General features: G+C 30.6%; 1 protein-coding gene across 1 annotated transcript in view; it reads right to left on the bottom strand.

The window, feature by feature from the left end:
* pip (heparan sulfate 2-O-sulfotransferase pipe) overlaps positions 1 to 26130 on the bottom strand; it is a 220648-nt gene extending 194518 nt beyond the window's left edge. Inside the window, exon 1 of the mRNA XM_085959907.1 lies at positions 25306 to 26130. Within this exon, the coding sequence (XP_085816033.1) occupies positions 25306 to 25367 (62 nt within the window). The 5' untranslated portion in view covers positions 25368 to 26130. The remainder of the gene's footprint in view (positions 1 to 25305) is intronic.
* Between the last annotated feature and the right edge of the window lie 376 nt (positions 26131 to 26506).

Genomic DNA, 26506 nt, shown 5'->3' with positions numbered 1-26506 from the left:
ATCCATTCTATGCGGAACATATTAAATGACAGTTGCAAATTGTTATTAAAATTTAATTTACGTCAAAAAAGTACAAAATTTAATAAATAAATACTTGAAATAGTTACTTCCGCAAAATTTCTCACCTCACGTCAAATATTGCGTCTCCTGATTTTTTCTTCAAAACATGACGTATTCAGAGATAGAAATGAATCAGAGCGCATTGAAGAGTTGCGGTCCATAAAATCCCTAAAATACCTAAAACTATCTATCCGTTTTATGGAAACATTACTAATTTGATCTGGGCCTTAACAAAAAAATATATCACACTTATTTTTATAAAATACACATTTCGAGCGTTGGCTGTATTAAGTACGGAATGGGTTGAGTGGTAGGTTATTATATTATAATGTTTAGAAAAAACAATTGTTACACGTTTAATTCCTACATTGACTGCTGACTAGATAATTACTTTTTAATTACCACATTTAAATATCATGCTAATTATATCAATTGGCCACCTAATCGTTATGCGCTAGGTGCGATTTTAGCGTCCATGGGTCCGAGGGTTGTAAAGAAGTTGAGAATGGAAAATATTAAAAACAATCTTATTCCATTATTGTTTATACACAATGAATAGTTTTACAATCAGACGTTATTACAAGTCTTCCAAGTTAGCCATTTTTTTGACTCATCGATTTCATATCGTGGAGGTTAACAAAAATGTTTTGTACGAAATAATCACTCGTGAGTTCTACTTCGCAACGGGATTCAAGTTTACAATATACGTATCAGGAGACGAAGGATTTAACTTTTGCTCCACAGTGGACAAACAAAAATAGAAATCGTAATAAATATCACCAGATTCGAAGAATTTACAAATTATAAATGACTTTATTTACGATATTTACCTACTCGTATATGTTAACTCAATCATAGAGATGTAGCTATACAAAGTTATACTGCAAAAATAGACCATAAATAAGATCATTATTAAAATTATAATACCTTTAGTTTTAACCTTTAGAGTTTAAATGGGCCTCGAAAAACATCCTCATTTTATTTATCAGCAGTCAGTTCGTCGGGCGTAAACGTTTCTAAACGCCCCACTGAAAACATGAATAAATTAAGAAAAAATTACATGCTAATTTGAAAATATATAAAAACATTATTTATAAGTATTCAAATGCCGTCACCATTTAAAGTGTAAGGCAAGGTGAAAACTACCTGAGAAATTATTAATACAGTAACTTCTCCAATTAAATTATCACAAACTGATTACAATGTGCGAAGCAAATCCAAGCATTGCATAACGCAATACGTGAAGTATAATACTATTATTTGTTATGAGGGTTTCAAAATCATTCGAAAACGTCCGAGTGCTACGTACATTATACGTATCATTTGTGTTGAGTATTCTTGAATATGCCAGCATTATTTGGAGTCCTAATAGGTTCATGCACACAATTAAGCTGGATCGAGTCCACAATAGATTTCTTAGATTTCTCTACTTAAGAACATACGGGTTCTTTCCTTATGATAATGACAATAAAATGAATTTCCCGACTCGTTTTCTTCTGGGTATGCTATCAATGCAATCCCTGTCTACCCGAAGAGTGATTGTTCTTTTAAAGCATTTCTTTTTACTTCTTCGTGGGTTCATTTACAATCCGCATATACTGGCAAATATTAATTTTCATGTTCCCACCAATATCACTCGCAGCTCCACGGTCTTCAAGATACCTCGTCGCAGGACAGATGTTATGTTTCATGATGCTGTGTATCGTGCAATTAGCTTATTTGATGGCACCATAAAGGTTGATTTGTTTTTTATTAATTATATAATGTTTGTAGACGTTTTAAATAGGATAAATTTATAATTGTATATATTATCATATTTCTTTAATATTTACACATGCTGTCTTTTCCACTTTCTTGTCATATTATTTGTTATTTGTAATTAAGATATTTTTATATATTTGTATGTATTATGTATTATGGCGCATTGGCCAAAAGCTGTAATGCCGTAATACTCTTTTTTATAAATAAATAAATAAATAAATAAATAAATTATAGCATGGTACACCCGTGCATTTTTCTTTTGTTAAAATTTCATACATGTAAACAGTGTTACCAAGATAGCGTTTTTCTATCTGGTGAACTTGGTTATTACGAGAAAGATGGAACCGACTGAATTTGTTCGTTATAAGCATTACTCGTTATATCTTTATATAACATTTTTCGCCCCACGTTCTATTTAAGCATAGAACATAAAAAATTGAAAACCATCGTAAAAATCCCCGAAACAAGCATGGCATTCATAAACTACAAAAGAAGTTGTTTATTGTAATCAAGTTCTGAGCCACGGCGCTGGTAGGTACCTACAGACTTCAGAAAGCTTTGATTTTTTACATGTAATTTCAACCATATACGTGGATACTTTTTCAATGTTTTTGGCGAAAACCCCAATTAAGTACTTAGACACTTAGCTAGTGTCATAAACGTAATCCGATCCCGGCGGCATCGGTCTATTTAACTGTTAACTGCTCGGTCGGATTTTATTGCTTAGGGTCGAAAATGTTGTTTTTAAGCGACCGACACATTAACAGTTTTGCTCGGTAGACCCGAGAGTAGCCCGTTATTAAACTGAATAAATGTATGGAGAACATTATAAACTAAAATGTCAATGAATGTTTCCTCATTACATCCGAGATCTCGCTATTTCCGTGATTGTAATAACCAAGTTCGACTGTATATATTATCTAGCTTGAAAAATACGCATTTAGAGTATAGCGTTAAATCTAAAAAAATTGACACCACAAACAGCTTAAAATTTCTCACAAAATTGCTAGAATGTTTGCAACATTCATAGTTGTTTTTTTTTGTAATAGTTTCGGGCTTGTATTGATGAAGTGTACTGTAGTACTGTAATTATAAGAAAATCTGCCAACTAGCATATTTTTGTCAATGGCAGTTGGCAACACTGCATGTAAGTGTATTTATTATGTATAATATATGTAAAAAAGAGGAAAATTATATTGGCCGCACGACTTGTTACGGTTTCAAGCCGACTTCATTGAAAACTAACAAAATTATACTGCATAAAAACCTGTGTTGATTTTTATCTCTTGTTATTTTATTTTTAAGAAGCGTGCAGTTTTAGAAAAAAAAATACCATCATTATAACGGAATAAAATCCATGCTATAAATCAATTATAGGCTTTTTAGAGAATCCATTAAAGCTACAATTTTCAGGCCGTTAAAGATCTATTTATATTTTGAGAAGAGATTAACACGATGCAACGAGTTTCACTGTCAACGGAAATAATGAAAATTGGTACTTATACGATTCTCGGTCGGTTGACACATTTGATAGGATGTATTTCCTAGAGATGTAATACAGCATATTAGTACACCCCAATATTTTAGTAATGTCGTATACCGTTGTCTTATATCTAAGGATTGCAATAACGAATAAAAATACCAATACCGGTATTTCGGTATTTCCTATTGGATATCGGAAATCGTAAAATAGTTAGAAAACACAGAAGTATCTATAAATACAATATATATATATTTTTTAAATATTAATATGTTATAGCATGTGCTGGTCACCAAGGATGATCAAAAGCTACGAAAGTAAACTAGACATCGCGTAATCCGACAAAAATACTCTAAGCTTTTTATGTTAATTAATATATTAAATTTTGTTTCCACTTTCATTACCGACTATATCGGTATTCTCTGATTTTTAAAACCAGTATTTCGATATCGAAAAATACTGGGATACCGGTTTTCAAATACCGGTATTTCAATCCTTTATCCCAATATCGTGTTAATTGATTTCGAAAGTCTTTAACTACTCAGTTATTATTATTGTTTGAATATTTTAAATATAGTTATATTATGTTCAATAGGTAAAAAGTAAAGATCTAGTCTCTATTTCATAATATATACATTGATAAATTTGGATAAAACTAATTAATAATATTTTATACAAAACATACAATATAATTTAACGAGAAAACAGAGATACAACAACTATTATTTCAATTAAAACGTTATTTGCTTATATTTAATCTCAATAATTAATCTTATATGTTATTTAATACTTCTAGGAATATTAGGAACTAGGTTAACCTTCATAAATATATAAATGAATGAATAACAAAGTTAAGAACTATTACCTCATTTTAAGTAAATTATTCTGTAACATTCTAATTGTTCATAAAAGTATTTTCACGATCTGTGTATTAACATTGACATTGTAATTATTTGAAGTTTTTTTCATTTGGGGTCAAAACATATTCATATAGTTCGGGTCATTTTTAATTGTTGCATGTTTTTGGTTACCTCAGATGATCATGACTATAATTGTGAATGATTTTTTAACGATTGTTAATCCGAGGTCATCTTTCTTAGGATATCGTGACGTGTCATCGAATGAGATTATTGTTTTATAAATTTGCTTAATTTCACGACTTATTAAGACATATTACAAGATAACTTCATTAGATGAATAAATCAATGCATTGAAATACGATACTGACATTGATGTAACATCATAATCTTTAATACAGATTATCTCGTTTTATGACGTTTCATAATTCATCAAGATATAACTACACCAGGTTTTGAGAATTTTTTTTTAGTTTATAACTAAAAATGAGTACTTACGGTACGACGAGACATTTATTGAATCCTTTATTTAATATGTAAGTATATAATTCGTAAAATCATTTTTTCTTGCATTAACTGGATCGATATTTTTGAAGTTATACTCTTTTCGCGCGTTTAGGGAAACAGATCAGAGTGTATTTTTGGCGTGTGACGAAGTTGCGCCCGCCGTTGCAACACAATTTATTATTATGATTATATTCATTTCGGTCGAGGGTACATGCGCATGCGCATAGTGTCATTTAGTTAGTCGTTCAATACAACCAAGTAAACAGCACGTGTTGTAAACATAACCAATATTTCTACACTATTAATTTATATTATTATTATGATTATATTCATTTCGGTCGAGGGTACATGCGCATGCGCATAGTGTCATTTAGTTAGTCGTTCAATACAACCAAGTAAACAGCACGTGTTGTAAACATAACCAATATTTCTACACTATTAATTTATATTCATAAAACTTTATTTATATTGGAGTGAATATTTATTTTTTATTATAAAGATTGTGTATCAAGATTTGAGGCTATATTTATGTAAGTATTATTTATGAGTAAAATTATATATCAATAAATAAATAAATTTTGTGAATGTTGAGTTGGTAAATAATTCAAAAAATATATTAATATTTGATTTTTTATTAATTCATCATGGGCACTTCTAAATCGATTATGACCGCTGTATGGCAAAGACTGCGATGGCTAGGTCATGTACACCGTATGAATGACAATGAACCGGCAAAGAGAGTGATGTCCAGCAATCCAATAGGACATAGAAGAAGAGGGAGGCCAAAGATTCGCTGGTTAGATGGAGCTGCCAGTGCCGTATTCTGGGGGTACCAAATTGGAAAGCGGCCACACTGGATAGGGACAGGTGGAGGGAGTTGTTGGAGGAGGCCAGGACCCACACCGGGTTGTCGCGCCCCTGATGATGATGATGGCAAAGATGAGTTTTGGTCCTATACAATAATTAAATTACAATTATCATGTGCTATATGAGACACAGATCAATCGCGTGCGTCTCCATCAACCTAATCCACTGTAATATTAATAGACTCAGGTAACGGCTTATTTTGTTTTGTTACGCTAAAGAAGTATAACTTCTAACGCGCGTACATAAGTACACACACCGATTTTTTTTTTGATAAATTATAATATATGTACATTGTATATATTATATTTGCCCTGCTAACTAAAAAGACAGTGTTTTCATTTTATTGAAGTCAGAGAACTCAACTTTTAAACTACTTTTTCTCTTATAGTATGTAAAATTATGGAATTGTTTTGACATATTATCTAAATAGACACGTCTGTTTAGAGATTATGTCAAAAAAATATTACATAATATAAGAGAAAAAGTAGTTTAAATGTTGGGTTCTCTGTCTTCACTAAAACCAAAACAATTGCTTTTTACTTAGCAGGGCAGTATTCTTAACACTACAACAGGCCATGATGCCCAACGATAGTAGTGTAATGAAACAATAGTATATTTAGTAATTAATGGACGACAAACAATGACAAACCTCCAGGCTTTGAAAAAATCACATAAATGTATTGTGACCTCACCGAGAATCGTACTCGGCCCCCCGTCTGAAAGGCTAGCGCTTTACGCACTGGACAATGGGGAGCGCTGACAAGCGTTTATTTCCTTAGCAGGCGAACCTTTTACTGGATGTATGGCTAACTTGAGCCGCCGTACTGAATTTTTTTATATCCAACGGTGAACATCTGCAAGTTGGAAAAATATGTATTGATGTTTTTGGAAAACACTTAACAGAGGTCGAAAAATTTACTAAATAGAACATTTATATAAATATATTATTAATATTGTTCCATTTATAATTAAATTTTATATAAATTGTAATTTTGACAAAAAAAATCAATTGACGGTGATATGTATGACAAGATTTCTCATATAAACAAACTGGCATGGAGTGCATTTGAGCGCCTATATAGTATCTATCTTCAAAAGTGGATTCCCATGTGTCTTAAGTGCAAATTATTCAACCAATGTGTGTTACCAGTATACGTATAAAACAATAAATTTCATTGTACGATAAATCCAAAATTTTTGAGTAGCGCAACGTGAAATGGAAAGGTGCATGTTAGACATCATGCAAAAATACCACAAAAGAAACCAATAAATAAGGACGCAGACAAAATTATGCGATGTGATAGAGTTCGTTATGCAGTTAAAATAATAATAATCGTCAAAAGGCTGGACATGTTGCTCGGATAATGGACAACCTCTGGACAAATACCGTCATACAGTGTTACCCGAGGGCCAGGAACCCTCTAAATCTCGCTCGACGGGAGAACTCACAAAGTTCATTAGATATACGTAGAAGCGAAGGACTAGGGACCGAGAAGACTTGAGTTATTGAAGACCTTCATGCAACAGCGAATTGACCTCAAATTATGATTATATTGAAATTATATCTAGACTTTTTAATCACAAAAAACAAAGTAATATGTATCGATTTCTTATCTATGAAATGGCTAACTGTTTGACTATCTAAATGAAAGCGGTTCCCACGCATACTTCACATTTTCTTGGTAATCGTAGGTACTATGACCAAAGCAAACATCTGCTGTGTATGTAATACGTAATAGTATATTGCATTATATTATATTGAACACATGGCTCACTTAAAAAAGAGCACATTTGAAAACGAAATGAATTAAATATTTTGATAGTGTGCTTATTCAATCGGATTTTATTTCTACACGGTTGAAATGAAAATTATTATACTAGTGTCTTATATACTAATAATATACTCATTTTATTGATACCAAAATAATAAATTGTAAAAGTTTGGCCTCTTTTAATGACTAATTGACGGCACATATACCTTGGTGCGTTTATATAACTATCATGCCCTTTCTCGAATTAAATAATTTATACTTTCTTACATTCTATATTTCGGCTTCTACGTTTCTCTTTCTTCTTTCGCCTTTCACCCTTCGTCTTTTTTTTCACCGTAAACTATAAGTAACTCATTGTATTTATAATCAGCGTCTCTAAACTCAAATTACTACGTTTTTTATCGATATTTAAATCTGTTACAGTTATTTAAGTTTGTATGGTTCTTTCACCTTCAAATAAAATATGTTAAACAAAACGGTAAAAACTGACATTTATAAAAATCCTGGTAAGATCCTTTAAGAGAGTACATAAGTGAAACGGCAAATAATTTTCAACTGTATGTAGAATGAAATTACGGCCGCGTTGTCATTCGGAGAGCGATAGTCGAGGCGTCTGCACGTTGAATCGTTTTGTCATGGCGTCGGATGAAAATATTCTTAAATCGTGTAAAGATAACTAAAAAACTTTACGTATGTACTTAAAAAAGAAAACATGTCAATGAATATACTATTATTATTACGACTATAATAATAAACATTACATAAAAAGGACGCATGTTGAACTTTTATGACAAATTATATTTCGTTCGGCTTCCGTCATTTGCACCCGCGACCCGCATTCCGCGCATCGACTAGTCACGATTAGGGAATCCAATCCCGAGCCAAAATTCTGATCCCGGGATTTCGGGATTACAATTTGACAATCCCGGGATCCCGGGACTGGTCCCGGGATTGGCATTTTTTCCATTGTTAATATAAAATTTTTATATTTACAAATAACATTGATAAAATCGGTCAAAAATAAATCTAGTACAATTATTTATACTATTTAAGACATTTATTGTTAATATTGTATACGTTCAATCTTGGAAATACACAAGTTTAATGGAGTAAATAATATTGTAATATAAATAATAATGTGAATTTAATAGGAGATTTTTGTTTCTGATAGTAAAGACTTAATGAATGGATTAGCGAGATTTAAAATAGATTCATTCAAACTCAGTTTATTTCTAATGTAGTTATTTTTTATTAAAAGTATTTTTTCTGTTATATTTTCGCTTTTATTTTATTTTCCATAAAAATTGATAAAAAAATCAATCCCGAAATCCCGGGATTATGTTTATCAATCCCGGGATTCATAGGTATCGAAAATAGCTCGGGATCCCGGGATTCGGAATCCCTAGTCACGATCTTTTTAGACCATGCCTCAGCTGAGGTATAGTCTTAATATCCTGAAGATAAATGGTATCTAACGAGAATTAAAAAAAAAAAATCATTGTTTTTCCCATCACTTGAAGCAGCTGATCAGAGCAGTATTTACTAATCTCATATATTCTTATCACACGATAGTTAGATAGTGATATAATAAAAGTTCTATCGGTTTAAAAATGAATAATTTATGGGAACATATTATTTTGTTCAGAGTAATTAGGATTAGCAAACTGCAATTCCTACCGATGCTCTACATCATGCATGTCCTACTTCAGGTGGGCTATGATCTACTATCCAATATGATAATTGACAGTAATCCACCTAACTCTTCCACTACCATTCTCTGACCAACTAACAAACGTATTATATTTGGCTGAAGATACTGAGGGGTTGCAAATTAAACAACACTTGCTTTTTTTCCATCACAAACAAATATTCAATTTCACATTCGTCGTAAAAATTATTTTGGTATTCTTTTGGGTACTCATTGCACTTACCGTTAAACTATTTTACTAGGTTATATGTAAATTGTACGTATTACATTTCACCGTATACTATACGGTCATCTCTATAGCACCGAGATGAAAAAATACGCGTTGTTCGTGGTGCATTGCAGACAATAATGTTCCAATTTTATTAGATCCTAACCTAACCTGGCCTAACCTTACCTAACCTAACTTAACCTAACCTAACAAATAATCTAGTATATCGGCTATTTTCAAAATTTGTTTACCGCTGGCTTCCTGTAAACTGACAAGAACCGTGTTTTATTTAGACATGAATTTTATCTCAGTACTATACGACCCTAAGAAGTTGGACGGTCCTTAATATACGTACATATATCTCCAATACAACATTTCACGGTGAAGTGTGATACGGCGAACTGCATACATACAAATTTCCCGATACGATTTTCCTACTATGAAAAAAGCCCACTGCCCGACGTTAATGGTAAACTACGCCTTAGTTTAATTCGCGAGCATTAGCATCATCTCTTCCTCTCACTCATGTAACAGGCCATGACTAACATAATACAAATCAAGTAAAATGACGAGGTCACGTGAGCTCTCTCATGGTTTATTTAAAAACCACTTTAACGTAAGCTAGTTAAATAAATAAAAATAAGAATGGCTTATGTTTCCCTTTCAAAATTTCAATGAAATCGCATTATATATAATTATGTATTCACCATTTACATTTTTACGGCTAAATTCCTATGAGTATATGCTATTTATCCAATCCACCAAAATCCATCCCGCAATCAACCGGTCGGTCACAATTGACGCGTTCAACATTACCTTATACAAATATAACCTTGATCCATGTTCACTATTAAAGTGCTTTAAAATTAATAAATAGCATTATTTATAACGATTAAGTTGGTACATCCATACTGTAATTATATCGATCAGTATAATATGCCATGGTAAGATTAAAACTACATAAAATTATTAATGTGGGTATATATTATTATTGAAGTCGTGAGTACTTACCCAATTACGTGAGAAATATTACCCAATCGCAAATTTCCCCTATTTGTTAAGTAGGGATTTGTAAAGACATTCATACCTTTATAATAATATAATCGTGGCAATACCACACAAGAGGATTCTAGAAATAAGGTTAGGATGTCATTTAATATTATATTATCGTCGTTGAACTTTTAAAAACTGTTATGTAACAATTTTGTTTATAAATATTTGTATTTACGTTTATAATTAGACTGCGTAGTTTATTAATTTTCTAGCTAAAACTTCCGATGGGTTTGGGTTGAAATCCCGAAGGCCGGAATCCCGAAGGCCGAAATCCTGAATGCTGAAATTCCGAATGGCCGAAATACCGAAAGCCGAAATCCCGAATACCGAAATCACGAACGCTGAAATTCCGAATGACCGGAATCCCGAAAAATAACAAAAAATACAAAAAGTAATAATTGCACAATCTTACAAGAGACACAAAATGTAAAATTTGCGCAATTCAAGATATGTGTTAAGATTGCGCAATTATTAATGTTTGTTTTTTTTTCGGGATTTCAGCATTCGGAATTTCGGCCTTCGAGATTTCGTCCGGCATCCACCTCCGATATACAAAGTCATCACTCATCACATTAGAGTTTTTATGAACATTATATTTTAATGACGGTAAGGCTCTTAAATGTTAATTGTCTCACATCGGCGGTTTTAACATATCGCTGAATATGTATTAAAACAGCTATAAAATAATATTAATAAGGTTACAATTGTTATATAATATTATGTAACATAGCAAACTATGTAAACAAATAGCTATATTTTCATTTAACTTCCTTATGTACACTAATAAATAATAGATTTACGTAATATATTTTTCAATCCAAGCAGTGTAATAAGAAACATAGTTAATTATAAATGATTTGTCAAACGTTTTAATTAAATAATAAAAATATAAACTGTGGAAAATATTCACATTCCTTCGAGAGAGTTTTCAATTAAGAGTGAAAGCGCAAATTTTATATATTATATTCGATTTCAAAAATATAAAGGAATCACTAAAATCCGTATTGGTAAAACAGAGTAGACAATACTTATTATTATATTATACATAAATACAACTCCGAGGCATAGTACTCGTATTATTTTTTCAAAGACGTTTTCTAATATGTATATATTAGAGGTATTTTACGTATTCTATGTTCAATAATAAATGTTAATTCTCAAATCTTGTGAATAATTAATATTCGTTGAATAAAAACATAATTTACGTAAGTTTCATCTTATGATTTCATTTTGACAGTGAAAATTATGTTTCTTCAGTATCACAGTAACTAGATCATATTTTAATTTAGAATTAGCTTGTAAATTTATCAGAGAAATCGGTACTGTTCGGTTATCAGGAATACAGCGGAAAACACATTTTGAAAATACCCGATATACTGGATTATTTGTTAGTTTGGGTTAGTTTAGGTTAGGTTGGGTTAGGTTAGATTAGGTTAGGTTATGTTTGGTTAGGTTAACCTAACAAATAATCCAGGTTATCGGCTATTTTCAAAATGTGTTTTCCGCTGTATTCCTGATAACCGAACAGTACCGAGAAATCATTTTATCCGGATTAACCATAGTTTATCAATCAGTTCAAAGCTTAGACTTAATCTGTGTATTCCTGATAACTATCTTATAAATCGGAAGTTGCAGGCGCAAAATAAACGTGCCATTAGTGATGCCAATTCAGAGAGCAATAACTCTGTTCGACCAAATCACTTCGGTTATTGATATATTTCACCTACGTGAGAATGAGTTTAGGTAAATGTTGTTTTATAAATTCTTAAAATATAGTCTGCTTCTATTTCTTTGTTTTTTTTAATAATATTTCTTTGCCTCTCGTGTCATCTTGTGAACGTCTAAAATTTGTAATCTGTAAACTTCACTATATGTCAATAAATTATTTATTTTAAATTGTATTTGAATTCATTTTATAAAGTCAATTTCTTTATCTCAAAACTGATAAACCACATTAATAAGTCATAACTGGAATAACATAACATAAACTTTTTTTTTAAATCCTCTCAATTAAAATTTGCAACAAAAATTTCCATATTATATAAAGAAGGTTTTTTTTTACTTAGAGTTTAATTAACCTTACTGAAATACTATTTTCTTAACAAAATCTTAAAATAATAACCAATAAACTACTCAGAATAAATAATTACTTCAATAATGTCGTTGAACCGCAAATTTGACATATTTTAACCAATTTATGACAAAAATTTGAATATCCGTTTTTGGTAAAATGGTAAGTATCCATAAAACAAGTATCCTGTTTATTTTGCATACATTTATGTTAGGTATGTAATATATATTATAATCAAACTTTTAGAAATCGTATTATTATAGAATTACGGTAAAAATGATCCAAAATTCAAAGCAGTGGGTGGTTTTATAATATGATCTTTTAAAATGTGTTGTCGATAAAATTAATAATTAAATACAGTATAAATATAAATAATTTAGTGGTGGAAATATTAACATAATCTTTCTAAAGATAATATGATTATTACATGTATCTTTGGTTTCCAAAGCAGAATGTAGGAAATCGCTGAAGTAAGCAATAAATAACTCAGGCTTGAAAATAAATGTAGCAAAGACGAAAGTCATGTCCTACTGCTTTGCGGGCCAAAAAGAGATCTTCGTCAATGGCACTCAGCTCGAATAAGTAGAAAACTACATCTATATGGGACAACAAGTTTCTATAGATGGATGTACATTTGACGAAATTGTTCGCAGACTAAAGCTGGGCTGGAGTGCTTTTGGCCGCCTGAATAATATTTTCAAAAATGACCTCCCACTGTGCCTAAAGCGCAGTGTTCAACCAGTGTATGCTTCCCGTAGTCACATATGCATGTAAAACATGGACCTTAAATAAAAGGAGAGATCCAAAAACTTAGAGTAGCTCAGCGTGGTATGGTTAGGTGCACGCTGGCCATAACGCGAAAGGACAAAAAGCGGAATGATTGGATAAGAAAACTGACAATGGTGTGCGATGTAGTATAGTTCGTTAAGTCATTGGACGCTAAAGACGCACATAGCGCGTAACGATCAGGCGGCCATTAAATATAATTAGCATGCTATTTAAATGTGGTAATTAAAAAGTAATTATCTAGTCAGCAGTCAATATGTAAACCTCTAATGGATATGGACTGGACACATAGTGACAATCGCTGGATAATAATATACTAATATAAATACTATATTATATCTAAAACAATTTGTATGTACAAATTAATATTTATTAGACCTCAATTTCAATATAAATTCAAAAATAAACTAATATATAATAATTCATAATAATACTTTCAAGTTAAGTTTTATCTGACTAGTTATTTCAATATTGCCTTATCGTTTTAACTATCAATTATTATTGAAGAAATAAAACACATTATGATATATTTCTTATTAAACTTTATTTAATAAATAATATCATAACTCGTTTCATCCTTTTAGCAAATAATTCATTGAGGATTATACCGATCCTGGTGTTTATTTATTATTATAAAATATGTTTTATTTTAGTTAAGCAATATTACTATTTGGCAGTAAATTAATGAGGGTTTTGAATCATATATACAAAAATGGTTCGAATATCATTTATTTTTTTTAAAATAATGACTTACCGTAGAAAACCGGGTAATGAATATATGATATCCGAATACCTAGTTTCTAAATAAGTTCAGCAATTTACCATCTCCAGTAGCAATAACATTAATATTATAATCTTCAGTCGAAAACATTTATTTTCTCGTTATGACATTTCAATTTTCATAAGAACTAAATCCTCTTCAATTGAATACACCGTATTATCTTCGCATATGAAAATGTGTTTCATATCACATTATAAGAACGTATGACTAATTTAGTGAAAAAATGTATTGTACCTACCAGAATGAATAACCGCTTACAAAATAATGCGTGTGAATGACCGCGAATTATGCTTTTTCATGTTAATAAAATGTGCCCACTTCCTTCAACTTAATATTATATAGCAGTATAGCACTATAAAATGTGAAGTCTTTCACATCTAGCGTATCATTAAAACCAAATAAGGCTCCATAATATAAAGCGGTCAATGTTGCAAATACAAAATAATACTTTAACTACTTTGTTATAATACAATTTATATTAAATAGAAACATGGGACCCAAATTAGAATGAGAATACTATATAATGTGCCTATTTAGTGACATCCCGTGGGGATAGGCAAATTGAGCTTCACTTGGGGGCGGCAGTTACTCGAAGGGCGGCAAATCGAGAACAATTATTTGGTATATATAATATATACATAGCTACCTAAACTTAGTAATAACGAAAATATCTTTCCATTAAAAAAAATCAGCTCACTGGTTGGAAACAAAGTATATTAATTTTATTAACATAAAAGACTTAACAGGACTGTTATTTTGTTGCCGGGTTCGCGAAGTCTGGTTGATTTCCGTTGCCTTTCGACGTCCTTGGTAATCAGAAATGACACGTGCAGATTTTCGAATAATTAGAGTCTGACTTATTAACCAGTGCACACGGAAGTTGCGTTGGCCGTCGAAACTAAAGATGCACCCCCTCCTACAGAGCGTCCGACCTACTGCTCTTGGTCCACGATTTTAGTCGGTAACTAGTGTATGTTAGTCTATGTCTGTAATGAAGTGTTGCGTCGTCATTGATTATTGATTTGATAATGCCTAAACCTTTGCGATCTCAGGCTAAAAATATCATTACAAATGTTGTCAAGCTTTGTGAAGAAGAAAAGCGATACAGATCGCCTTTAATTCCTCAAGACAGAACAAATTAATTTCCTTCAAAAATTATTTGTAAGAAGCAACTGTACCAATGTCAAAAAGTCCCAACTCTTTGGAAAAAATATTTACAAAAAAATATTATTTTTTTATGTTTTAGTGGTACATATTTTGTTAGTAATAAAACACATTTCATAGATATTGGAATCATGAAAGGATGATAAAAAATACTGTACAAATAATAATAATATATTTTTACTACAGAAGACACACTACATGACGTACAAAATTGTAAGACAATTAAAAAGTATGGATAATTTAAATAAAATAACCTGATATACAACCTAAAATCAGTTTTTAGTGGCTTTCAAAAGAACCAAAAACGTTCACATATTTATTAAGCCCCGAACATGTTCTTTTAATTTAATTTAAATTGTGTTAAAATAACTAAACGTACATAATTTTTTGGAAACTTGTCAGAAACACGCCTATTAGAAAAAAACCTTGAAAAAATATAATTGTTGGGCGGTTGGTTGTTATAATTGATAGCAACTTCAGATATTAGTTTATTTCATCGTAATTATGTATGGTGTAAAGCACGTTTGCTGGAATCCGATGAATACAGCACCATTTTTTAATAGTTGTGTTTCTGAACATACTTTTTTTTTTTACCATCTCCAATCCTGAGGTCATAATATGGGTCTCCAATGTATGTGGATATTTGTATTAGCAGATTTATGTTTTTTACGAGAATTGGACGTTAGCTACTTGCTCAACCTATTAGGTCCATGCTCTGATGTCAAACACAAATTAAAAAACAATATGTGCATTTGCCAGACCCAGTATTTGAACCTGGGACCCACGATAATATAAGCCGCTCGACATAGGTACCTACTTAAATCCTGTGAATTAATAGTTTTATTTATAATTGTTGCTGTACAGTTCAAGTGTGTGGTGGTATTTTTGTTAAAAAATCGTTCACCTCTCCATAATAGGCTGTCTTCATCTGAGATAAACTACAATCAATTAATATCTATAACCTTCACGGAACTCAACAATACAAAAATTGAATCAATTTTATCAGATTCAATCATTGTGGGAAGGCGTCTATAATAATGATGTCGACAACAATAGCGCACATCATCGCTAATATGATCTTTATTATTACTAAGAATAAGAACCTTAATAATACATCATTTTATATCTTATCCCTTAACTTTGATGAGATGGCATTTTTTTCTATTGAAAACTCACACGTGTAAAATGCACTCGTGGTTTTTTAATGTATGATACAAAATGCTTGCAATCACTTTTCAATTACCGACCTAACTGGACAAATTGATTGGCCCGTAATGATGTTTCTCTTCATATCGATCATATTATGTATGTTATTGATTATTTACATTGCGTAATAGCTTTCATAAACAGCCTAAGATGTGTTTACTGATTAAAAGTACCGCTATTTCAAAAATTATTTTTCGGCGAGCAACGTTTATTTCTATTAACAATGGTTGAAAGTTAGCAGTAATCATACATTATTGCAGGGTTTTAAATTTCATTATAATAAAAGAATTATTTTTTACTAACCTTATATAAACTATCTATTTATTACAACGTTTTCATTAGCTCGTATTCTTGTTTTTCCGGTGTTTTTTTTTCCAGTACAAATCTTGCAATCAATTTTTATCTAACTTTCCGACTAGCTAGACATTTGAAAATTTTAGAATATATCAGAACACGATGCCAATGCATTCTTTTAATACTTTTAGCCATCTTTAAGCTGAATTTTCAGTTAATTCTGTTTTGTATGGAAAGTTATTTCAGAAAAATTGGTAAAAAGTAAAAGACTATTATTGGTTGCTAAGTGGGTGGTCCAAGCAACTAAATTATTATGGAAATGCGTTACTATGGAAATCAAAATGAAATATCAAAATTACATTTCAGTATTCTATATTTGTTTGTTTTTTATTTACTTCATATCAAGTACAAGTTAGAACATATTGAGCATAATAATTCAACAGAAATTTTTAAAATGTTGTATATTAAAGTTTCTTTTGTCTTGTAATTATTTACTTAATAGTTTTGACAAAATCTTTTCTATAAAAGATTATTCAAAATATGCAATATTTTTCTATCGTCCTCGTAAAGCCTTTTCGTCTATTTCCCATATGTCCATACACTTTATATTTATTATGCAATTGATGAAAATTTTGAGACTTGAATGGTGTCTCCATATAACATCTGTCAAAAAACCAACGTTTGTTTATGGATCCTATCAATCTAAAACCTTTAATAATTTTTCATGAATGGGTTTTAGAAAGAACTGTAAAAAACATAGCTGTTGTTTATCTACTTTTCAATATAATGGTACTTATATTGTATTAGTGCAGGTTGTCGATTTTCGCATGTATTGAAGGATTGTTAGGAGTTATCGTAAAGGTTGGGGTGGGGGAGTAAACGTAGAACCTTACTAGTCATAATATTATTGTATTAACATTATATTATAAGGTTGTGGGACTTTTCTTCAGATTGAACTTGTATTGATAAGAATTTGTAAATGCTATAACCTTACACCATATACAGATACCAGTGGCAAAGGCTCCATACTAAGCGATTATTTAAAGCTTACCTTTTATTTTCAAGTATTTATTTTAAATAAATAAATATCTATATTGTAGGTTATAATAAAAATATTAAAGGTCATCTATCGTCGTTATTTATAAGTAGAGCGTTTAGTTTAGTCAAGTTTCGAATCAAAAATAAATGACGGAACGTCACAACGTGAGTGCTATTTTTAGAATTATTTCAACGATAATCCAAGCCAAATTTTCTACCGCAATTCAGTTGCCAACTTCATGCATGTCTGCGTTTTTGTTCCCGACTCGGAAGCGTAAACAGGACAAGCTTTTGATTGAGCTGTTGATTTGTTTATTGTCTATGCTTATCTTTAAAAGCAAATAATAAATAATTAGGATGATTAAAAAAAATAATAACTATTGTGTTCGATCACATATAATTTATAAATTGTTATTAAAAATAAATATTGTATTAATTCGCGATTATTATTTAGGTTACTTCAGTCATAGACAAACATAAAATGCTATTCACAGTTCATGTAATTTTGACATTTCAAAGCGGTGATAAAGGTTTATTTTATAATACAAAATTCAGTGTGTTACTGTTTTTTGAATGTGGATAAATTATCTCATATTGTACCGAAATCATTCGCCAGTGCTTTAAATATATAAGTATTTATTAAATTGTATAGTGTCCCGATAGAAAATGTGCGAACGATTGCATTTTAAAAAAATCATTCCCGAGATTGACGTTTCTTCAAAAATTAAAAATTATCAAAACTTGACCTTCCAAGGTTTCATTTAGATTTGAATACAGCAAAAAAACTTATATTAGACCATTTCACAACAATTTATATGATAAATATTTGTTTTTAACTGGCAGTTATACATTAAACAAACTTTTTTGATGGCGATGCGTATTGTTTGGTAAAGAAAAGTATACGTGGAATTCTACTGCCATAAGTGATTTAAATAATTTGACAAATTCAGCGGTGAAACCTATGACCAGTGTGTCGTTGTCATTAGTGTGCACCTATTCATCAGTAGTAATATCGTAAGTATTATCTTCTTATTTCCCGTAAGTTACCTGACAAGTGTGCTCTTTTTCTCTGATCTCCACAGCTTACCTCTTTCTAAAAGTCACCCTTCGCCACTGATAGATACTGTATACATGTATTTTCCGTCGATACACCTATCCATTTTTGTGTGTTACAATAATTTATTGACAAGTGAAAATATTTCTTTAAATAGTGAAAATCTACCATTTTGACAGTTGTCAATCATTTGTGAAACCATCCACTTTCGATGTGAATTTCATCTTTTTTAATGTTGTCGGCACTTTGTGAAAAAAGTTTATTTTATTGTACGAAAATATTATATTTACCTTGAGGCTATACCTCAGTTGAGGCATGGTCTAAAAAAATCGTGGCTAGGCGATGCGCTGATTGTGCAAATGACGCATGCCGAACAAAATATAATTTGTCATATAAATTCAACATGCGTCTATGTAATGTTCTGTTTATTGTTCTATTAGTAACAATAATAATATATTCATTCACATGTTTTCTTTTTCAAGTAAATGGGTAACGTTTTTTAGTCATCTTTACATGATTTAAGAATTGATACCGTCGCCATCACGAAACAAATTGACGTGTTCACAGCTCGACGTTTGCTCTCCAATTGCCAGCGAGTCCAAAATTTCGTCGCACCTATAGTTGAAAATTATTTGTCGTTTTACTGAAGTACCGTCTTAACAAATCATGTTTTGTTTCATGCATTTGACAGCAATCCATTTTTTGGTCACTGTGTAGGAATTCGGATGACTATTACATGAACTTTATTAGGTTTAGGTAATTTTCTTTAATTAGGAATTCAATCCTCAAGAAATCTTTTCTGGTAATCTTAATTATTATCTCAATGAAAACGTTAATTGTTTATTTTTTGTTTATCATACAAGTAATTCATTGTGCATATGGGTGAAGATTACATATTCATAATAAGATACAATATCCAGATATAGATAGTTCTTTCTCGTTAAAATATACATAAAAACAATCATTCTATAAGACCTATATCATAATATTAATCTTGGATTTATAATATTATGAATAAGAAACAATGGGATCGTAAAGAACCATAATAGAGCCAACGAAATGTTTTAACTCTCACGGTTAAACTAGCTTTAGTAATATTATGAGATGCATCTTTTGTAGGCTCATTAAAACACACACAATAAATAATATTTAACGACGCTGTTAATTTAATGTACTTATTTATAAGAGTACTTTAAAACTAGCATGTTTAATTCAATTAACATAATGGTAGTATTCTAGTTTAATTTTCTATGTCAATTATCTAGTATTTTTGAACACATAAATAAACCCTATATAAAGCCAATGTTTTATTTACTTTTATTAATTGTATTCAGTTTTTGTTGCATTCAGATTACTAGTAAAAAGTTTATTAATAATATTATTCTACACTCTAGTCAGCGGATAAGCTATCTCTGTTTTAATAATATATGTATTTATGAATTATCTTGTACAAAAAAAACTATATCAATTGATCGAGGTATACTTGCCTACATTGCTCACATTTGTCTTTATTACTGCATTTAGCGCCTGAATAAAACTTATTAATTTCAGTGAATGAACATGGCATCTATCGATTAGAGTGAAAGGAACTGGGGAAGAACTTTATTCAGAAGTGTATCGACGTCGACTGATGATTATGATGTAAGTACATAATTAAGAAAATAAAATTGGATATCATCATCATCATCAGCCTGAATCTATCCACTGCTGGATAAAGGCCTCTTCAAGCTGCTTCCACTTCCCTTGGTCCTGTGCGTTGCGCTGCCACGTAGTTCCGCAGAACTTTATCATTTCATCGATCCAGCGGCCTCTAGGTCTACCTGGCGGACGTTTTGTACCTCTTGGATACCACTGGATGCCTAAATTTGTCCAACGATTGTCTATATTAGGATTAAGATAATATCGTCACTGTTCTAGCAGAAGACACTAATTCGAAAAAATAACATATTTAGTTAGTTATACCAAAATGTTCCTTATTTCAAACTTTACCGTCTGGAAACCTTCTTAATAAATAAACAGTCTCTATTTTAAAGTCATCCTTCTTACGATTACTTAATAAACTCACATGATAAACCATTTCAAACATTTTAACAACTTCAAAGTCAAATTACTCAAAACTAGTATTCTCCAGTTAGTGTGTTCTGCCAGAACAGAGACGATATAATATGGCCTTGTATTTAAACATATTAAGACATTTAGTTAGTTAAATCTTTGTACCATCAAAACAATGTCAACAATAAAGATGATTGATTGATTGATATAATTTATTTTGATTTTTTAAATCGCATAAATATAGGAATATGCACTGTATAATTAAATTATACATATACAGTATTTTTATACGGTGTCGAGTTATGGACACTGGAGGGGGCAAGGGAGAGAAACGCAATCGATGCCTTCAAAATGTAATGTTATCGGTGAATACTCCGTATTTCTTGGTCAGAGCATAGGATGAACCAGTCAATCATCTAGATTCTAGAGACTATAGATTAAAAAAACGGCGTACGAAAATATTTCGGAAACGCATTCTGCAGTTTTATGAGCATATTTTTCGGCACGGATCGGGTGACCGGGAGAAACTGGTGATTGTAGATAGCCTTCAGAGAAGGCGAAGCAGAGGAAGAACTTCAGCGCGCTGGAGCGATCAAATGAAAGAGCATACTCAAGCAGCCTTCACTTGAGAAAATCAGAGGACCAAGAGGGTAGGAAAGTCTTGGTCACTCAGAAGATAGTAGCCACGATTTTTCACCATAAGAGAATGACTGAGAAGTAGTTGCAGTAACATAAAATAGAAAGACATTAGAAAAGAAGAATAGATAAAGAATATTGAAAGATAGTATTGGAACAGAGAGAATACATGTATAATTGTGTAGGAAAGAGCGAGACAGGGAAAAGACGTATTAAATGTAGTAAGATGAAAGAAAAGATACAGGAATTGTTTATTTTAATCGGGGTCCAATTAAGTTAATAATTTCAAGATGTATTTCATTTATTTTGTGTACAAATTAACTTTAAGAATAATTATTATAACAAAGAGTATCCTTCGAGCAAGCTGGTCAAATTCCGAGAAGGCGTGATATACCTCTTATCGTACGCCGCCATCAAATAGTACGTAATCCGCCTGTTGCCCAGTTGTTATACTGGATTAATAATTAGTAAAGATTAATGTAACATCAAAAAGAGGTTAACTCTGTTTATATTAAATTTGTAAATTCACTGTGTAACTCTCACATATGTTATGAATAATTTCGTGTGTAAGTAACTATTTCATACATATTATTATCGTTTATAAGCCTGTTGAGAGTTTTCTGTGACTTTTTTGTAACTTATATATTCTAACACAACGGCACATTTTTTCCGATTTCATTTACAATTTCTATGAACAATGGCATGTTCATTTTTACGTTTTCCGCCGAGTATATTTTGCCCGCAAACAAAATGTCAATGACATACATTTTCTACCAACGAAGTCGGCTCAATTTAATCAAGACAATTAAAAGGAAATATTTCCGAATGATGTCGAATGTTTTTACAAACAATTAATTGTAATATTTGCCGTATTTTCGTGACTGTCAATAAGTGAATACATTTTTTTGAGATCTATTATTTATTCGTTTTGTTTGTATTATTTGCACATATTCAAAGTACGTATTGAGATGATGTTTTGATGACATCAATATCAATATTGAACAAAGTCTTCAATATAATTACATGTCTGCCGTACACCGGTACATAATTTTAAAAATTAAGCTAGTATTTATCTATACTGTCACGGGTATCTGAGGGAATGACTTAATTATTTATTTATTTATTCATTGATGAGTGTCACTGATGCATTTAAATAATAACAAATGAATCCACCCATAGACTACGTAACTGAACTTTTGTATATAATATATATAAGTAGCAATTATCTTTATAAAATTTCGCAGTGGAATAGTTGTCCACCTCAAAAGCCGGTAGTCACAGATCGACACTCACGTCCGAACAATTACTACATTACTTTTTTTAACGTGTGTTTGATCCTGGCAATTTTCTATGATTTTTTACCAATTAAAACTTGTTTGAACTGGCATTTGTATACCAAGAATTTTGTTAAGGTAAAATTTTATCAAATTCGAAGGAATAAATTATTAAAATAGACCCAACGATATAAAAATCATTTCTCATAAGAATCCTTTAAAGCTCCAGTTAAGATAATTAAATACAATTTGAAGACATCCTGACGTCAGCTAGGAATCAATGCAAGTACATATTGTTGGTAAGCACCTTGTTTTAAACTGCAAATCCGGTCGCTAATTTTAACGAATTTCGATAAAAACTTGGCATAGCGTGTATGTGACTAAATTGATAAAGAATTCGATGGATACGGATTCGAGTCTTGCTCGGCACCATATTATTTTCCAACTGATTTGTTTTTGAGTTATGTGTGTAAAAAGCACACTTCAAGACGTTTTTCACAAAGTTTTACCCCTATTCTTTTGAAAACATTGAATTTAAAAAAAATAAATAGCGATGGTAAAAATGAAAAATCAATACTCAATGATAGGTTTTGCTTATAATAAAACATTATTTTGTGACTTGTATTATCATAAAGTTTTTTAGTTTTACCAGCAAGAGCTTACCGAAGTCCAAGGAAAATCGTACAATTCAACTTAGAAGAAGAAAACAACAAAAATACTATTGCAATTGATTATGACTGTAGAGTTTTATAGTAGGTTATAATTATAGATGTTTTTTATACACTGGTTAAAACTTTCCAATATATTATCTACTCAATTATTTAATAAAATAATACAATTTATTATATTGCATATATTTTATTATATATAATTTATTATATACATGCGTCAAATTATTAGGTATTCCATTTCGACATAGAGTTTTCAGAGACAATTCATTAAAATACACAGTAGACGATTTACATTAAAAAATATTTTCTAGATGTAAAAAAAAAATTAAACCATTTCTTTTTACTTATTCGTGGGTTTGTTTATAACCCATCTATAATGGCAAAAATTATTTCCATGTTCCCACCAATATCACACGTAGTTTTGCATTCGTTGGGTGTGATATTTCATGATTAGGTGTATCGTGCGATTAACGTATTTTATGGCACCATAAAGTTTGATATATTTTTATTGAATTATTTAACTATTATGGTTGTATTCGATAGATTAAATTTATAATTATTTTTATAAATTTAATTTCTTATTAAAAAATCTCTACAATATTGTATTGTTTCATTTATTTGATGTGATCGGTAATTTATTAAGTATTTTTGATTTCATATTTTATTTTTATAATTGTATAATCTTGATTTTACTATGTAATATGTATTATGTAATGTTGGCTAACTGTTATGACGTGACACTGATTTTTAAATTAATTCTTTCCTTAATTTACCACCACTTTATAATGTTCCATCTACATATAAGCAGTTATTGAAATCCTTACCTATTATATTGCATAAGTACTATACATCGAAAAACAATATTGAGCCAGTGATATATACCTATTGCTCGATATCTGTAATTGTGCACATGTAACCTACTATTAATTTAACAGCCTACTGACTATAATTTTATTATGTTATGTCATATGTATAATGACTTAACAGCTACAGTAAACAATTATTAAGTGATTATACGGTATGCACTAACCTTTACCTGTGATGATGTCACAGACATTTTACGGGTAATAGAGTTCAGAAAAAAATTACATCAAAATGTTTGTTGAATTAAAAATAATATTTTTACTATTTAAATATCTGATCGCACATAGTGATTGAAAATATAATGTGTAAGCTCTGGTGCGGGGTTCGAACCCACGACACATGAAACAAAACGAGATTTCTGTACTGCTATTGCTAATTTTAGCTATTTTTTGAATATTTGATATTCTACATTAGCTGAAGTGGTCCAGATTATTATAATTTTCCACTCTTTATATTGTTATATATTATTATGTAAGTGTTTTAGAATCTAAAATTTAACACTTCCAATTTCAATAGTTAATCTGAAATCAGGTACTTTAAATGTAAATTCTTATTTATCAATTAATTACTTAGTTATAAATAAAATGGCATTCATATAGTATGTAACTAATAATGTATTATATGTATATATAATATCCTTAAGTTTAATTCTTCTTTTTTAAAAAAGACCTAGATAGAGTCCATGAGTAACGTATCGAAATCGTTTCTGACAATTTTACAAAACTTTTCCGCTGTATTTAGAGCATAAACTTAGCGTGAGAAAATATCTAACAAGCGTCCCTCCTTATAAAAAACCTTGTTAAGAAACCTCCTCATGGGTTTGTAGATTTGATTAAAAAAAATCAATAATACATAAAATATTAAAACTATCATTACATTATAATCCAATATATAGGAATTTTAGAAGCCTCCCGACAGGATTTATTTCTTACACATGGCTTATTAATCATGCGATCAATGCAAAGGTTTCATGCTCACCACATTCAGAAAATAACATGTTTACTAAACGCAGGATTAAACCCACGGCTTCAGAAATGGACATTTTACCACTCGTCTATTGCAGATACATCAATAAGTATATTGTCAATAAAATAGTTCATTGATAACTATTTTTTATAATAAAAACATGTTAATTGCTTACCTCTTTGGAACGGAGATTCTCCGCTGCCTGAAGAATGAATCCATTGTTATTTTTTGAACCATGATTTTATTATTTTACAACTAGTTAGCTGTAAAAAAGTTTATAAAATGTGTCAACACTTTGATACGGTCTTTCGAAATGAGTCTTTTCACTGTTTTTATAATACAATATCTATTGTATATTAAGTTCTGTATTTTTAATTAAAAAGTAAGTCACTTTTTTATTAATTTTAATTACGTTACAGTCAAATTACAATTTAGATGGACAGTTAATAATATAAGCCAGCGTTGCGACTTTTCACACAGCAGATTTAAGTGTTTTATAATTTAAATTTATGATAATTATTTTAATTAAACATATACGTGAGATTTTAAAATATAAATATCATCTAACTGTTTTAAGAAACAGATAAGAATATTTTTCACTGTTTTTTTTTTGGCGCGGGAAACGGAAACAGTCTAAATTCAAAATTATAATTTACTCAGTAATAATAATTACCGTGTTCGAATAATAATGTGTTACTTAGTAATATTAATACATCCTCAATATTGTTAAGTGCTGTTTATATATTATCACTGAATATTTAGAAAAAAAACTAGTTCAACTTTATTTTAATAACGGTCATTAAAATATGTAATTGGCTCAATTATTTATCCGTATTACGAAATATTACAAGTCGAAGTGTGAATTTTTAAATGATTTCTGACATTGAAAAGTAGTAGGCCGGATGCGCGCTGTCAGCAGACTCGAGTGCATTTCCTTGTAACGTATGTATTTATTTTAGCGAGAGGTGTAAGCGCTCTTTCACCGAGGCGTCCACACCTGACGGGCTTTTACACGCGACTGACAGAAATCCGCTGTCCGCCGAATGGATATTACAATCAGCTGTGATACTGTTTGCGCAGATCCCGACATCTCGCAAAACTGGGGATGAGATTAATAGAAAATCAGAGATGGATTATCTCAAACGCAAAATGCAATGTATACTTTCTTCATGCAGCTATACTTAGATGCATAAAAGCATTCAAATATGTTCACTGCAATTTAACTACAAGGCAGATACCATCCAAGGACTTATATTTGTAATATATAATATTCATTTGAAATAGACAAATAGAGATAAATAAACATAACATTAAATTACATAATTATAATGTCCATATTATAATCATTTAACTTTTAAGCCTTCCAGTGTGACAAA

Source organism: Rhyacophila brunnea, unplaced genomic scaffold, assembly GCF_057557595.1.
Source record: "Rhyacophila brunnea isolate RB1 unplaced genomic scaffold, BYU_Rbru_1.0 scaffold_9, whole genome shotgun sequence".
Lineage (NCBI taxonomy): Eukaryota > Metazoa > Arthropoda > Insecta > Trichoptera > Rhyacophilidae > Rhyacophila > Rhyacophila brunnea.
Note: the sequence above shows the minus strand (reverse complement) of the source record. Positions and strands in the feature narration are given on the sequence as shown.